The following is a 15683-nucleotide window of genomic DNA, read 5'->3' on the forward strand; positions in this document are numbered from 1 at the left end:
AATCTGCCTAAAACCAACAACAGTAGGCTTAAAAACAAGTACAAAAATCACATGGAAGCAGCAGGTGGCAAGTAATTACAAGTACAAAATCAATCTCAGCATATTTTAACATTTTCTAGTCTGCAAATTACCTCTACTGATATTACTGAAACAATTAACACATTTCAGTAACCTTCCTGGGAACTGACTAGGCCAGGAAAATGCCTCATGTCAATATATTCATCAGTTTTTATCTCTTCCTTTTCTTCCCCAACAGCAAGACTGGGGGAAATTAAAACTCACTGAGGTCAATTTTCTGTGGTCTTTTGCTTCCATGTAATTTTTCAATCTGCATATCATTTAATTGTTAGAGTTGATCATAATAATCCGATTGCCTCTTTCTATGGAGATAAATTTGTGAAGCTACACCAACAGCATGGATCCACGATGGTGGAAGGCATGCACCATAAAATTCAAGTGGCTTTCCAAGCCTGATTTGTAGTAGACCAAATTTTGGCTCCAATTAGATTCTACACAGCAAGAGCAGTGCTAAAACGGGGCCATGTCCATGGTAGAAATTTACAATATAATCAAAAAAACAACAAAAAGCAGTTTGTTTTTATGGTCTTTGGTTTAAGAGCAAAAAACAAACTGCTGGAGGGACTCAATGGGTCAAGCAGTATCTGTGGAGGCAGAGGAATGATGAACACCAGGATGCGGTGTCTCAACCAGAAACATCGACCATCTCTCTGCCTCCACAGATGCAGTCTGACCCACTGAGTTCCTCCAGCAGTTTGATTTGTGCTCCAGATTCCAGCATCTGCAGTGCACATGCCTCCACACTGGTTTGAGAGTTTGCTTTGGCTATATTATATTTCTATTGTTTGGACTACATAGAATGGATTCATTTGTACACACCAGACAAGGTGAACAAGTTCAATGCTATGCATGACATCCTGCTTATCTGGAAATCAGGTGGTTTTGAGGACACCATAGCTTTTCTCTGGGAAAAAAGAAAACTAGAGAGCGCTGATGTGCAAAGAGACAAAGCAAAAAACAGATTTTCAATATTCACTAGAGTTGTAAATTTGTAGCTTGAAAATATACAGTGCAAGCACAGTTACTTTTTAATATAGAGTGTTCTCTTTTCTCTTCACCTACCCCGATATAATTTTAGAAAAACTAATTTACTATGATCCTATTTCACAGACATTCGGGCTTCATATTTCTGGTGCACATAAAGTCATCATTCTTTAAAATTAATATATCTTAATTTTATTAAGGGAGCAAGTGCCATACCTCAGCATGAAATCTAATAAATGACCTCCTTTGGAAGGGATAGAATAAGAAAAACATAAAGAATGAATAGACTAATTTCAATTTTTTGAAAATTATGGAGTTTCAAAACTCCCTAAAGCTTTTTTAAAATCCACCCAGAACAGGCTGGTTCCTTCAACATAACCTTTCACTGGGAACGGCTTAGTTCTGTCTAGTGTTTGCACAAAACTACAGAAGCTGTAATCTCAGTCACACCATAATGTTGTGATATAGTTGGCTGGAATGTTATTCAGTCAGAAAATGCAATCTGTCATGCTCATTACGAACCCAACAACAGTGAAATGATAAAATTAAATCAAATTCTACACGTTCTTCAGGTTTCATTAGTTGAGTGATCTCTGGATATAAACAAGAATAGCTGTGATAACAATATTTACTTTAGTTAAAACACAAAATTTCATTTTTTTTACATATATTGGGTCAATATATCTCCCTTTGTGAAATTCCAGCTGATCTTGAAATATCAAAATGTTTTCATTTTCTATATCATGCTATATTTTCTACCTGCTTTGTAAGAAATCTCACCTCATCTCTTCTTTGGATATAAGCAATTATGGCTGTTTAAATTCAGTTCTATAATAGAAAGTAAAGATAATAAAGATTCACAATCTTATTGAGGCTAATATTAGAAAAACAACCTTTCAGACCAAAATACTTCCTCTTCTCAATTAGTTCATCCATTTCTCAATGCAAGCTCAACTTTCTAGAATTTGGCAAGACACTGCCATGAAGTTAGACCAAGCATGTTAAAACAGTTAATTTTAAATAATCAGGAATCTTTTGATTTTCAGGAAAGCTGAGCTATTGTTATAACTTCCATATGTTAACAATCCTAGATTTATTTGGTTCATTTGCAGCATTTGGTGAATCAGTGTAATTTACTGTTCACATTTGTAGGTATTCATTTACAGTAGGTATTCTCAGTTAACCATCAACATCCCAGACTAAAACGAAAGGGACTCTTTTCAAACACAAGCAAAATCCCATTTACATTGTAATTATCCCAGATCAGCAATAACCATTGCTTGTGTCTTGAATCCCTGGTTGACTGTAAAAGGGATGACAGACAACAGCATTCTATTGTTACTTATCTATTCTTTTCCTCTACCAAAAGCATTGATTCCTTAACTAAATTAAAGCTCTATAGAAAGGAGTGACCATGACTCATGTGTGAATAATGACAGAATCGCAGAAGATATTAGAATCAGAGCCTGCCCTACTTGGACTCATCTTTCACAAATGTGGACTTCTTAATCATGATTAAGAATTACAAAGGAGAACACTGGCTACTGTACAATTTCTTTACATGGGAGAATCAGGTTAAGAAGAAACAGAGGTAGCTCTGAGCCAAGTGGCCCCTTTAGCCTGCATTGCCATTCACTAAGATCATGAGCGATTCTGTACCTCAAGTCTACTTTACAAGTCTACTGTACAAGTCCTACCCTTTGTTGTTCAAAAGTATATGAATCTAAAATATACTGAGTGACTGCAAAACCACAGTCCTCTGGGGTAGAACATTCCAAAGTTTCACAACCAACTGAATTCACAAATCAGCACAATTGGGATCAACTAACTGTGCACAGCTAAAAAAATGAGATTTTCTTGTTCTACAATGTACAGAGGTAGTAAACAACATCTGTGAGTTATCAAAGGGAAAAAAACAATATTGTCATAAAGAATACTGTTCCTTGTGAATTTGATAATATGGTGCATAGAAACGAAAGGATCAACTTTTTTGCTCTTGTTGAAGAAGCAAATTAACACATGGGTTTGAAGTCTGTTTTTTCTGAAAGCATCATCCTGGTGCCAAATTATTATCTAGACTGAAAAGCTTGTCATCAACTAATAAAAATGTGAATGAAAAAGAAATTTGTGAAATATAAATGTGTGACAATAAAAAGCTCTATTACATTATAGTTCCATGCTGCAAGATCATTATGTTGAGCTTTTTGAGAGTGTCTGTATTTCGAACATCCAATACCTTGATCTCTGACTCTCAGGCTGGGCATAACATGGCCGGAATTAAAATTCAAATCTTTCTACTACATTGCAATGCTAGGCTTTGAAGTGTAAAGGAAATAGTTTTGTTCTGTCTTCTGCTTTTTTAAATTATGAGAATAAACATTTTGCTAAATTTCTTAAGATTAAAAAAAAATCATTAGTATTACCAACACTGAGTATCAATTAGGAACTGCCTCACTGCTGGCTGCTGCACAAGGTATAATTAGAGACAGTATGCTTGCATATCCCACCTGCACAACAAAACAGAACACAGCCTCAAACTAGTCTGCAGTCTGTCCAGTTCTGGGTCAAAAGATGAGAAATTTCTAACCAGATGCAGTTTCCCTTTATTAAATGGTGCCAGAGTAGCACTAAAGTCAGTTCAAACATGCCTCTTGCTACTTACCATAGCCAATTTCAGGATATTCCTTATAAACGACACAACTAAAGCAGAAAAATAAAGGAAATACTTTAAGGTCTAAATGTGAAACAACTAACATTAAGTCTGTAAATTTGCTTTGGCAATTTATTTCATTAAAAAATAATAAATTGCCAAAGCAAACTTACAGACTGTTAAATTTGCCACATAAAACAGGGATTATTTCCTTTTAAAACAAAGATTAGATTCATTAGGTTTTCATTTACTTGTTACATACACATTGAGCTCAATAGTTTCCTACAATGCTACAAATTCTATTGTCATATTATTGTTAATGCATGAATGTTAAGGTTTCCATTCCTCATACCATTTAATCATATCCCTTCATCAAAAGAGAATGCCACATTGTCTAGCTTTGTTCTGTGGTCCTGTACCAGTAAAAATTTGATTCAAATTATTGTGTGTGCAATATGTAAGATCACTCTTATAACAAAGAGTGGTGCAGCAGGTAGTGATGCTGTCTCATAGTTCCAGGGACTCAGATTTGATCCTGGCTTCAGGTGCTCCCAATGTGAAGTTGGCACCTTCCCCCCGTGACTGCACAAGTTTCCCCTTCATGCACTGGTTACTTATCACATCTCAGAAAGGTGTTGGTAGGTTAACTGACTACTGCAAATTACCCCTGCTGTTGATGTGGCAAAAGAATCAAAGGGGAGATGATGGGCATGTGAGAGAGAATAAATGGCAGGAAATAAAGAAGGGAATGGAATTGCTCTGCTAATACTGAATGAGTTGAATGGTCTCCTTCCGTGTCTGACAATTAACATAAAAGACACTTTCAACCCAGGGTGGTTTTAAATTGTCTATCAGTGGCAACTTCGTGTATTACCTAGTCCTCAAATTCAATATATTTCACGTCAATCATGATTTACACAGAATGTTATTTTTCTTTCCAATGTTTAATAACAATAAAATAGCAACACATTAGTAAACAAAGCATATTTTACCTCAAAAGAGATGATTCATATGTGCAGTTACGTTTACAAATAGAAAGTGTCATTGTTTTGAATGCAAGTACAAACAAAATGAATTCAAGTCCTCCATTCCTTTCCAAACACAAAAATCACATGGCATCCACTGAAGTAAAAAACAAAGAAATATGTTGTAGTACTGTTATAATAGTCCTGCTACATCATTGTTTTCCAAGTATCAGATTATCACTTATTTTGTGATATAAATTATTCAAATGTCAACAGTCTTTCCTTCTTAAAAAAAAGTTCACCTTTTATAAATCTACATTATTAGAAGTTTTGCAAATGTATCTATATGGAATGTAGTAGTTCACTATTGTCCTGGTCCTCCTAATTTGTTTGATCCATACTAGGTCACACATGTCAATAACATGATGATTAAGGATGATACCAAAAAATAGAAAACTGATCCCGCAACAGCTTGCTTATTACAGATACTTGCCTCACTATGTATGGTCATAGCCTGATTCCTCTGCCAGCTTTCCTTCCTTCCTTCTGCTTCACTCAAAAAGCGGCAGCACTTGCTGCTGGTCCTGGTCTGACTGCCATTTTATACCCAGGAACACCAGACAACAATTTGGCTTCCTTCTTGGCCTACAAAGAATGTATGTTTCTTAAGTGAATGTTGTATTTATCATTAGTGGCATCTGGAAGTTTTTCTTTCCTCACATTAGTCAGGATCAAAATTTCTCATCAATTATAGTAAATGCAAATGTAGATTATAGCTCAATCTGCTCTTCCCAGGCAATGTCCCTAACATTACAAGCCATGTTATATTGCAACAGTATTGTTTTGTAAATTTTTCAGATCAGCCATTTTATGGTTCTCAGAATAAAATTGCTAGTCTACAGCAAAGTGCTTAATTCTGCAGCGTGAACCCAGCCTTCATGGTATTCATCTCAAACTCATCACCATATTCTGTGGGAAATTTATATGTAGGCAATAAGGATAAAATAAGTTGAATGTAACCAAGTATTTCAACCATGATTTGAAACTTATATATCAAGATTATGTTACTCAAAAACATTTATGAAAGAAGTATGATCTGAAAATCATTTCAAGGGCCATTGAAGCACTGGAAATATTTAAGTACGAGACATTTAAAAATACAATTTAATTGTATTTTCTTAATCAAAGAGCTTTGTTCAGTGTTACATACAACTCACCTGAAGTATTATGTGGAGATCAGTTGAGTTATATTGTTTACTTCAATGGGTATATGTTCAACATCTATAATTAGTTTGATACTGATCTTAAGGTTAATGGATCTTTTAGGGATCTAAACGATAACTTACAAACAATGCTTCCTTTCTGACATTCTCTAACCTTGTAGAAACATTTATAAATCAGACTTCACTACATTAAGCCAAAGTTCCTATTGCATGAGAAGTTATTGATTTTTAAATGCAGACCAGATTTATAAAAAGTCAGTTTTAATCTGCATAAAGTAAACTAAAGACTTGCAATAGGTTTTAAGAAACTAAATTAAACATTAACTAGGGATACACAGCTTTCAATTTTCAACAATAAGTAGCTTGCAAGACAAATTGAGATACTGTATATTTGAAAACATTCAATTATTTCCTTTAACAACACTACCTGTGCACACATCTTTTAATTCAAGTAAGCCTGAAATTAATGTGCCACTTAACCTAAACAGTATTTGTTTTGAAAATGGATTGCTGGTATTTTCAAGGCAGCATGAACACAGCTAACTGAGCCATATTCAGTTCAATAACAAAGAACTTCAACATGTTTTTTCCAGCAGCAGCACTAAGGGTGGCTATGAGTTCAACAATTTATTGGCAGCATTCCTTGCAAGCTACACAAGATATTAAGATTTCTCAGGATTCCAGCAGCATGAGATTATAAAGACCAGCTTGATCATAATCTTTAAATTCACCAAGAAATGCAAATTTCTTACTTAGCTTCTCAAATTAGTTTCAACAAATCACATTTGTAACTATAATTTAGAAGAACATAAAGCCTACTTTTAATACTGTCCTAATCCTGGGGAAAATAGTGTTCTCTCAATATACATTTTTATCTTAACCGAAGTGGCTGAAAAATCCTATTATATAACCCAAAAATGATTAGAGGCTTTAGATTTACAAATCCTATATAGTAACATTTAGTGCCACTTTACCCTAAAAGACCCCCTCATATACATATATATATCAGAATTACACTAACTTTATTCTACCAAAAGTAACTCACCACCATTAGTACATTCAAAGCAGCATATCCAGTTATAATGTATGTTTGTAGCAGCTGCCCTTTTAGGTTAGAAAACTTGCAGCAATCAAAGGAGTACCTTATTAACTAAATTAAGGCAGCATTTCTAGAATGAATTTCTACATTGTTCTTTAAACCACTCAAATTGTGAAGTTATTTCAATGTACTTCAGAATTACTTTCAATTGAACAACCAATTTGACACAAGCACGGTAACATCACTAAGGGCCTCAAACCAATGATGCTAGCCACCACAGTATTTACTATACAATATAAACTCCACTCCATTACTATGACATTTGTATTGGCACCATTGTTCTCTAAAAAATACTGTAATTTTTCTGTTCCATCTTAATGGTCTCCTGTTTTTTTGACATGGCAATCGTTTCTATCTACTGTATAATGATTTAAAGAAGGTAATTTCTCTGACCAATATGAATCTCAACTCAACTAAACAAGTGCAATTACTACTGTTACTTGCAGCATGCAACCCATATTTATAAATGATAAGCAATAATTCATTGAAGGCACCTAAGAAATACATACCAAAATATTTTTACCCAAGGTGAAAATATTCAAATTAACCATATTATGTATGAAGTGTAATGTGGTTAAAAGAAAATAAGTTATGTCTAATTGTCATCTGATTCTTAGAATTTTTTGCTTCTAATATTTTTATCCAAAGATAGTTGATTTGGGTCTTAGTTTCAATACACTTTTGGGATCTCTTTGATCACCTTGTCCTCGAAGCGAGGGTGAAGACTGAATAATCTGTGTTTTAAACCTTATTCTATTAAACTTCATCTTATTAGCTGAAGTTTTCCAGTTGATTACTTTTGCAGGTGCGCCATCATAATAAACCTCTTCTTCAGAAGCACTGGTCAATTTGTATGTCAAATTGGCGGGAAGAACTTTCGATATTCTCCAACGTCCATTCCCATTCTGCAATGTGCTTTCAGGGTCAGAGCTCCTAGATGCACCAATGAGATTCCTCAATTCTTCAGAAATGTTTTGGCCCAGGTATTGCCATGCTTTTTTCCCACTGTAGTCCCTAATATCTACATCAGCATCATATGCACCAGACAGCAGTTTCACTACTTCCGTGTGCCCATGCATGGCAGCCAAATGCAGAGGAGTGTAACCGCCACTAGATCGAATATTAATATTGATCGGAATATTATGTTTTCTTGCGTAATTGACAAGCATTGCCAACAATTCCGGTTTACCGTGTTTTGCTGCCCAATGAATGCACGTAAATCCTGTGACAAAATCTTTCCACGTGATTAGACTAGGATCAGCTGCCAGTAATGCCTCGATACTATCCCACTTGCCTTCTGAGGCATGTAACATCCACTCGTGTTCCAAGGGATCAAGTGCTACCGATCCACCATCTTCATCATCCAGTTTTGAGGAAGTCAAACAGGAGGAGTCAATATCGTTTCTACCGACTCCCGAATCTCTAATATTTGGGAAAACGACAACAGAGTTGCTATAAACCACGCTGTGTCTTAGTTGGGGTGAACCACTAATCATCAATTCTCTAAAATTCTTCCTGCTCGATCTGGGTGTACTTAAGCTTTCACTGTTAGCACCAGATGCATCGGTCGAGTTCTCACCTGCGTTTCCTTCATCACATACGCTGCTTGACCTATTTACCGCCAGGCTACGCTGTAAACGCTTTCGCGAAGATCTTCTGGTATTAATATCAGGGCTCGTCCTGACTTGGGCGGATGAAAAGTTGCTGTGAAATGCAGACAATCTTACACTGTCATTCTTCGGTTTTATATTGTGCACGCTGTAATCCACATTTCCCAGTTCCTTAGATGCTGGTGTCTGTTTTGCGGGGCATTCCGATGATTTCCAGGTTTCTGTACTCTTTCCGTCACTGTCAGGCTGTGAGATGTTCAGTAAATTATAGGTATCGGCGAGTAGATCTGCACCATCTTTAACATTTGGAACAGCTTGACTGAGATCTGGATTTGGCAAGCTTTCGCCCAAATCAACACTTGCTTGAAAGGATTCGGTCACCAATTTTGCTATATGTTTATGTTCCGCTTGAATATGATTCCCCCTTTCTATGTTTATATTTGACATGGTTGAATTGATATTTGATGAAATGCAGTGTTTGGGAGTGTCATTTGTATGGGCGTGCCATGCTATTCGCCCATCTTGTTGAATACTTCGCTGCTCCACGGTTACAGTCCGATTACTTTCGTTGCATTCTTCAGCACATGAGTTGTCCAAACTGTCGCATTCAATCCCTGGGTTTGAGACCGATTTGGAGGGTTCTATCAAAGCTCCATCACCTGAGCCTTGTTTTGGTGATCGTGAGGATGATTCGAGGCTGATTGCTACACATTGCCTGTCACCATTTTCCATTCCACCGCCATCCTCTTTCCTTCCATGACCCCGACCACTATCAGACGCTTCAGACCAGTCCATTTTACTCCGGTACTTCTTCTTTAAACATATGTACTTCACCCCACCTTCTTGGACCACTAGCCCCACTTTGTTCACAAACTCTTTGAACAGTCCTCGAGCGTTTTCCCTCGACTTAGGGTCGTTCAAAAAAGCTTTGAAATGTTCCAGAAGCTCCGCACTCTCCACTTTCCCTCCTTTCTCCGAAAGAAATTGCCATACGGCTTTCGAACTAAATTCCGTTGCCATTGCGAACCCTTTTTTTTTAAGAAAAAGGATTTTAACAGGCGTTTCTTCAAGAGACGGACTTGGTGAAAGTAAAGGACATCATTATACCCGCCTCTTTTTTTTCCGCCGGGCTGAGTGCACAGCCGTCGATGTGTTACTCTGTACCAGCTTGTCAGACATCTCCTCCCCTCCCCTCCCCTCCTAGCAACCAATCACTTCCGGTCCCCTGCCGGCTGCCTGTCAATCAAGGGTCAACCACGGAGACATTAGAGAGGGGGGGGATAATGGCCAGAAAATGTGAAAAGATTGCATGTCTGCAGAGTAAACGGTCGTTATCGTCCAATTCTGTCTTGCAATATGTGGTGAAATACAAGCGAGGTTGTTTGTAGTTTTGAATGATTTTGTTTCTTTCAGTAGTGCGTAGTTGTCTGCCTCCGTCTTCCCCCCCCGCCGTGTGAGGGCGAGCCCGGCATTGTGCTGTCGGAACGGGGAGCTCGCGCGTTCCAATCTCCAACCGTCACGGCGCGCGCTGCGGCTCCGTTTTCTTCTGCAATGGCTTCGGCTGAGATCGCTCGGCAGATGGTGAGCGGCTCTGCTCCCTTCCTCCACACCCTGCCCTTTGTTTTATTCGTTTCATTTCAGCGGGCCGTCAGGTGTCGTGTAGTGTCATTTCAGCAGGGTCACTGACTGGGTGTTGCCACTTGCCCGGGGCTGTTAAAATGTAAATATTTGGATGTGCAGGTTCAAGTTTGTTGTTGCTTGTCGTGGGTGTTGATAATTTGGTTACCGGCAATGGAGAGGGCGAGATGGTAGGCAAAGGGTTTGAGTTTTAAGAGTTTCAGTGACTCTGTGTAGCACATTCCTCGGTCTGAGAGAGGAATTCGAGCCAAGGGTGTAACTGGAAGTTTTTTTTCCCCCAGTGCGGAGCGAGCGAATCAAATTCTTTGAGCTCTCGAATTTGAACATTAGTGATTTATTGGGCGACTTCAGCCGAGATTTTTCTCCATGAGCGCACTTATAATGTTGGGGTGGGGGAAGGGAGAGAAATAATTCGCTCTTTAACTGGTATGCAGACTTCCTGATAAGTGTTGAGCGCGACAATTTTTGGGTGAGGCGGTGGTGATCCTCTGTGGAATGTGGGTTGCACTGGAGGCGGGGACTGGGCTTGGCTCGCTGTCCCATTTGGATAATATACTGCAGTGAGCTGAGGATCCAGGCCCCTGGCTCTTGGTCGATCTTTTGCATAACAAAATGTTCAGGGTTACTTTCGCTGCGGTCCTGCCCACTTTCCAAAGACAGACGCTTCTCCTAAAGTAAATCAACTTTGTAGATGCGTTTATTGCTCCAGTCAGTGCAGCTTGTTTTGCAACTCCATTTATTCAATTTTAAAACCACTGCTTGCCTAGTTGACTTTTGTTGACCTAGTTGAAAAAATTGACTTTTTGCATCCGCTAAAATGACCGGTTTCAAAAATGGAGAATTGCTCGCATGCATATTATTTAAACTTTTTTCCATTGATGCTATTCACAAATAATTATAAATTAAATAAATAGTGTTTATAGATGTCCAGTGAGCTTCCCAGTCTATTTCCCACACCACCTAATCTCATCCCTTCCCTTCCAGGACAGCAAGAACAGCGTCCCCTTGGTCCTTCCGCCCAACCAGCCTCTGTATTCAACGAATCATCCTTCATAATTTCTGCCAGCTCCTAGATTCCTTCTCCAAACACCTATTCTGCCCTTTCAGCATTTCATAGAGATTGCTCCTATCTTGCCTCCATGGTCCGTTCTTCGTCCCTGTCCCTGTCGTATGGCGCTTTCCCATGCAGCCGCAGGAGGAGGAAAAAACTGTTCTTTTACCTCTTCCCTTCCCACCATCTAGGGACCCAAACATTCTTTCCAGGTGAGGCTGTGATTCACTAGCACATCTTCCCACCAAGTATACTGCATTCCAATATTCACAATGTGATCTCTTCAACATTGGAAAAACCAAGTGCAGATTGGGTGATCACTTTGTGGAGCACCTGCAGGAATAATGCTAAGCTTCCAGTTGCCACTTTGATTCACCATCCCACTTCCACCCTGATCTTTCTGTTTGTGGTCTTCTGCATTTTATGAGACTTAATGCAAACTTAAGGAACAACACCTTGTCTTCCATCTGGGTGTGTTGCAGCCTTCTGGACTCTGTTGAATTCTCAAACTTTAGGTAACTAGTTCATTCTTCTTCGCTCCAATTTTGCCTGCCATCTATTTTTTTCCCAATAGGGCAGAACTACAACAGCCACAAATTACACAGCCATGGTACCTTTATCTGATCCCACCTGCCATGTGACTTCACCCATCAAAGAAGTTGCCTTTGTTCGACACAATGTCCATTCCCACCTTTGCTGCTACCTAGACTAACTTGTTTCTCTCTTTTCTCAGGTCTCATGAAGGGTTCCTCACCTGAAACATTCCTCTTTCCGCTGATACTGCTTAATCTGTTGCTACTTTTCTGGTATATTTCCATTTTTTGTTTTTACATCATTTTGCCTCAGTTTTTCTTATCCTACATGTATAAGTATGGCCTGCAGGGCAGGTCCACAATCTTGCCATTAACACTTTATGCACACAAAGAAGATTAATGTGCCAGTTACTGCAGCCATTATGACATTTTGACTTGCCTTATCGTAGACATTCCCTTTGTTGTACACATTCCTCTCCTATCTTATCTCCTACTGAAAACTGACTTGTATATCTTTCCCAGTTCTGATGAAGAGTTGCAGACCAAAACATTGACAATTCGTCTTTCCACAGATACAACCTGACGCTGAGTTTTTCCAGCATTTTGCTTTTATTTCAGATTTCTGGCATTTGCATTTTTTTTGTTTATGTCAATTTTTGCATAAAGTTGTCATTGTTATATTCCATTGATCAATTCTCATCATTTTGTTGATTATTAAAAGTAACAGTGATTACTGTGCTAAGTTAAGACTTCAATCAGGACAGCCAAGTATATTAATCCATTGACAAAATTAAAAAATAAACACATTGAAAATACTCAGCAGTTCAAGCAGTATCTGTGGAGAGAGACACAGTCAATGTTATAGATCCATGATTTTTCAGAAGAACTGTTAAGTTGTGGAGATGGTTGGAGAGAACAGTGGGGATGTCTGTGATTGGGTGGAGACCAAGAGAGACTGATTGAATGACACAGGTGGTGATGGTGCTGGCTGAGAGAAGGTGGTGAAGACATTTTTGATTTGATTCATGATTTGTGCTGAATTGGCTCAGCTTTGCTTGGGAGTATGGTGGCAGTGTTAACAATCTGAAAAATGGATCAAGGTCCTAAAACTAGTTGCAATTTTTGGTCCTTGTGTTTTAGTAAGCTGTATTTGTGGTAAGAGGAAATTTATAAATGAATGTTTAAGAAGGAACAACTATGTAGCTGTTCAGTCAGAATTTGTTGAGAAAACAAAAGTTAACATCTCAGACTGCCCGCTTTTCATCAGGATTGATGAAAAGAGAGCAGGGTTGAGTTTTTATTCCATCCACCAAATTGAATTGCCTGTTGAGAGTCGCTCATCAAGCTTGTATGAAGAAAGGGGACAACAGAACCTCATTTGAGTTAGATGAGTAAAAGGGATAATTTGGTGGAAAGAGAAGAAAAATGAATTTTTAAGAATAATGGGTGTTGCAGAGTATTGAGTGGAATATACATATTCTCCATCTGTTTAACATTGTGTCTATATTTTAAAACCAGTGTATAGTAGATGGAGCCTTTTTGTGGCAGATTTCATGAGTGAACTCGACTTGCTGAAGTGACAAGATTTGCAAAAATTTCATTGATCAATTACAGATCACTTAATTGTAAAGACTGACTTACATTTATTGGAGAGAAGGAGGCTATTTAATTTTTTTTCATTCCATGCTGTGATGGATATGGATATCAGTGTGAATAGAAAGTGCAGAGGGTTAGGGTAGAGGAATGCAGGAATTACATATGTATACAAACAAAAGTTTCAACATCTTTGGGTATAATCGTTGAATTTTAGGGTGCGAATTTGTCTGGGGAATTGATGGGTGCAGAAGAAATGGTGTCTTTACTACATTCATTAAACTTGCCCATTATTTTCACTGAAACTCAGCTGGTTGTTGTTGGATGTGCAGGTATGGGAGTCATAGCCTGAGTGGAGGTGGAGCATATCACGGGGTGAGAGAGTGGTACTAAGGTATAGGTGAAGCAACATTAAGGTTGCAGTATTTGGGATTGCTGAGTTTTTTTGATGTTGGTGTACTGAAATGTGGTTATATATGGTAGCACTTGGAGCCTGAGTTGTGAAAGTACTAAAGGCAATGGAGCAGGTATGATGAGTATGAGAATGTCATACCTCCACTGTGTCCTCTATCCCTCCCAAGCAATTGCATAGCTCTGACAGAAAACCAAAAGCCAGGTTGCAGTTCAGAAGTACTGTCCTTAAGAGGTTAAAGTATAGGTATGGGATACATAAAGGTTTTTCCAACTTCAAAAGCCCTGATTTACTTAAATAGCAAACACTGCTGTTTAAACATGACTGTTTTCTCTCATAGAATTATCAATAATAAAGGAGAATTCTCAGATTCAGCTGCATGCCCCTAAACTTGATCTCCCCAGAAAAGTCTGATGTTTTCCAATCCAAAATTGGAATGACCCAGAATTCCCCTGTTGCCACAGCCATCCTTAAGCATACCACTTTAATCTTTATATCTGATGCCAAAGCTCAATTTCTCATCCCTTGCTGCTTGGGCTGTCTCTGAGGATCAAAGTTTGGTTCTGAGGTGATTGATGAGGCAGGTGAGATGGGGTGAGGGTATTTTGCGAGGTCAATTGTTTCTTCTGCTGTTTATGGTGGCATTTCTGGCCTTGAGGTTCTCGGTGCCATCCCATGCATTCATTCTCCACTTTGAGCAGTCACGGGCTACTGAAGTAGGGATGTTGAATTTTTTTTCAAGGAGCCTTTGAGAACATCTTTGAATCTTTGCCCACTGGTAATCTCTTGTATTGACAGTGTGAAATAGACTTTGTTTCAGCAGTCTGGTGTTGGGCAACAGACTGAGTGTATTTAGTGCCTCAGTGTTGAAACTACTAGTGTTTTGAGTTCTCAAACCAAAGGAAAATACTAGAAAATGTAAGGAAAATGTATAGTTAAGTACAAAATCTTAAAGAAGATGGGCTGAATAAAGAATATACATACACTTCTTTTTGCTCTCCATCCCCTCTCTCAGGCAGTTTGGAACTTTGCTTTAAAATTTCCTTCAGAAGATGGTATGTCCAACAATGCAAAATTCCCCTTTTTAATATATCAATCTAGATAACTTGTGCTCAACATAAAAGGTGCAAACCATTTCTAAGATGATGCAAAAAAGACATGCGGATTAACTCTCTGCTACTTATCAATCTGGCAACCAGACAGCTCTATGTAAGATATTTTCCTAATTGACCAACCTATGTATTGGTCCTTGAGAATATCAGTAACGCTCTGTTTCTTGTATGTTATCTTAGTGTTCGACTTCATTTATTGATTGATATTTCCTAATTCTGCTCCTAAATTTAGAAGTCTATGTTTTTTTTTACTATGTTGCTGTTTATACATGGCAACAAATACAACTTAAAGTTGAAAGGTCTGGAAAACAGAATTTTGGAAGGTAGCAAATGTATTGTTAATATTCAGATATGTTTAAGTATAAATCTAATTTAACTTTGGTTATTTTATGGTATGCTGGAATGGGGTTGGTGAATGCAATAAAGGCTTTAATTGCAGATCTTGGAGAATGGCCTAAAAATACCATACTTCTGTTTGATTGCAATAGTGACTGGTGGTTAAGTATATCTGGTGGATTTGATGTCAAACTATTTTCCTAAGCAGCACCCTCATTTAAATACTGGAATTTTCTTTTTTACTGCAAAATGATATTGATGGTAAATGAGATAAAATACGACTGATTGCACAGTCAAGCTTCTTTGCAATCTCAGGGTTGGGAATGGCCAGTTTCAGTGACATGAAGAGGTGTAATGGGCTGAATGCTTTCTTTGTGTTGTTGACTTATGAGCATTGAT

General features: G+C 38.1%; 2 protein-coding genes across 4 annotated transcripts in view; one reads left to right on the top strand and one right to left on the bottom strand.

Moving 5' to 3' along the window:
• Nucleotides 1-4637: 4637 nt before the first annotated feature.
• Nucleotides 4638-9770, bottom strand: sowahca (sosondowah ankyrin repeat domain family Ca). The gene is made up of 2 exons (XM_052025774.1): nt 7509-9770; nt 4638-4834 (listed from the first exon to the last, which is right to left on the bottom strand). The coding sequence occupies exon 1, from the start codon at nt 9627-9629 to the stop codon at nt 7638-7640; it is 1992 nt and encodes a 663-aa protein (XP_051881734.1). The 5' UTR covers nt 9630-9770; the 3' UTR covers nt 4638-4834; nt 7509-7637.
• Nucleotides 8338-15683, top strand: part of septin10 (septin 10) — a 46972-nt gene continuing 39626 nt past the window's right edge. The window contains exons 1-2 of one of the 3 annotated variants that reach the window (XM_052025775.1): nt 8338-8479; nt 10023-10190. In XM_052025775.1, the coding sequence (XP_051881735.1) occupies nt 10161-10190 (30 nt within the window). In that variant the 5' untranslated portion in view covers nt 8338-8479; nt 10023-10160. Of the gene's footprint in view, nt 8480-10022; nt 10191-10384; nt 10418-12093; nt 12105-15683 lie in introns of those variants that run through there. The other 2 variants (XM_052025776.1, XM_052025777.1) reach the window with 2 other exon arrangements.

This window comes from Pristis pectinata, chromosome 11, assembly GCF_009764475.1.
Source record: "Pristis pectinata isolate sPriPec2 chromosome 11, sPriPec2.1.pri, whole genome shotgun sequence".
NCBI classification, from domain to species: Eukaryota; Metazoa; Chordata; class Chondrichthyes; order Rhinopristiformes; family Pristidae; genus Pristis; species Pristis pectinata.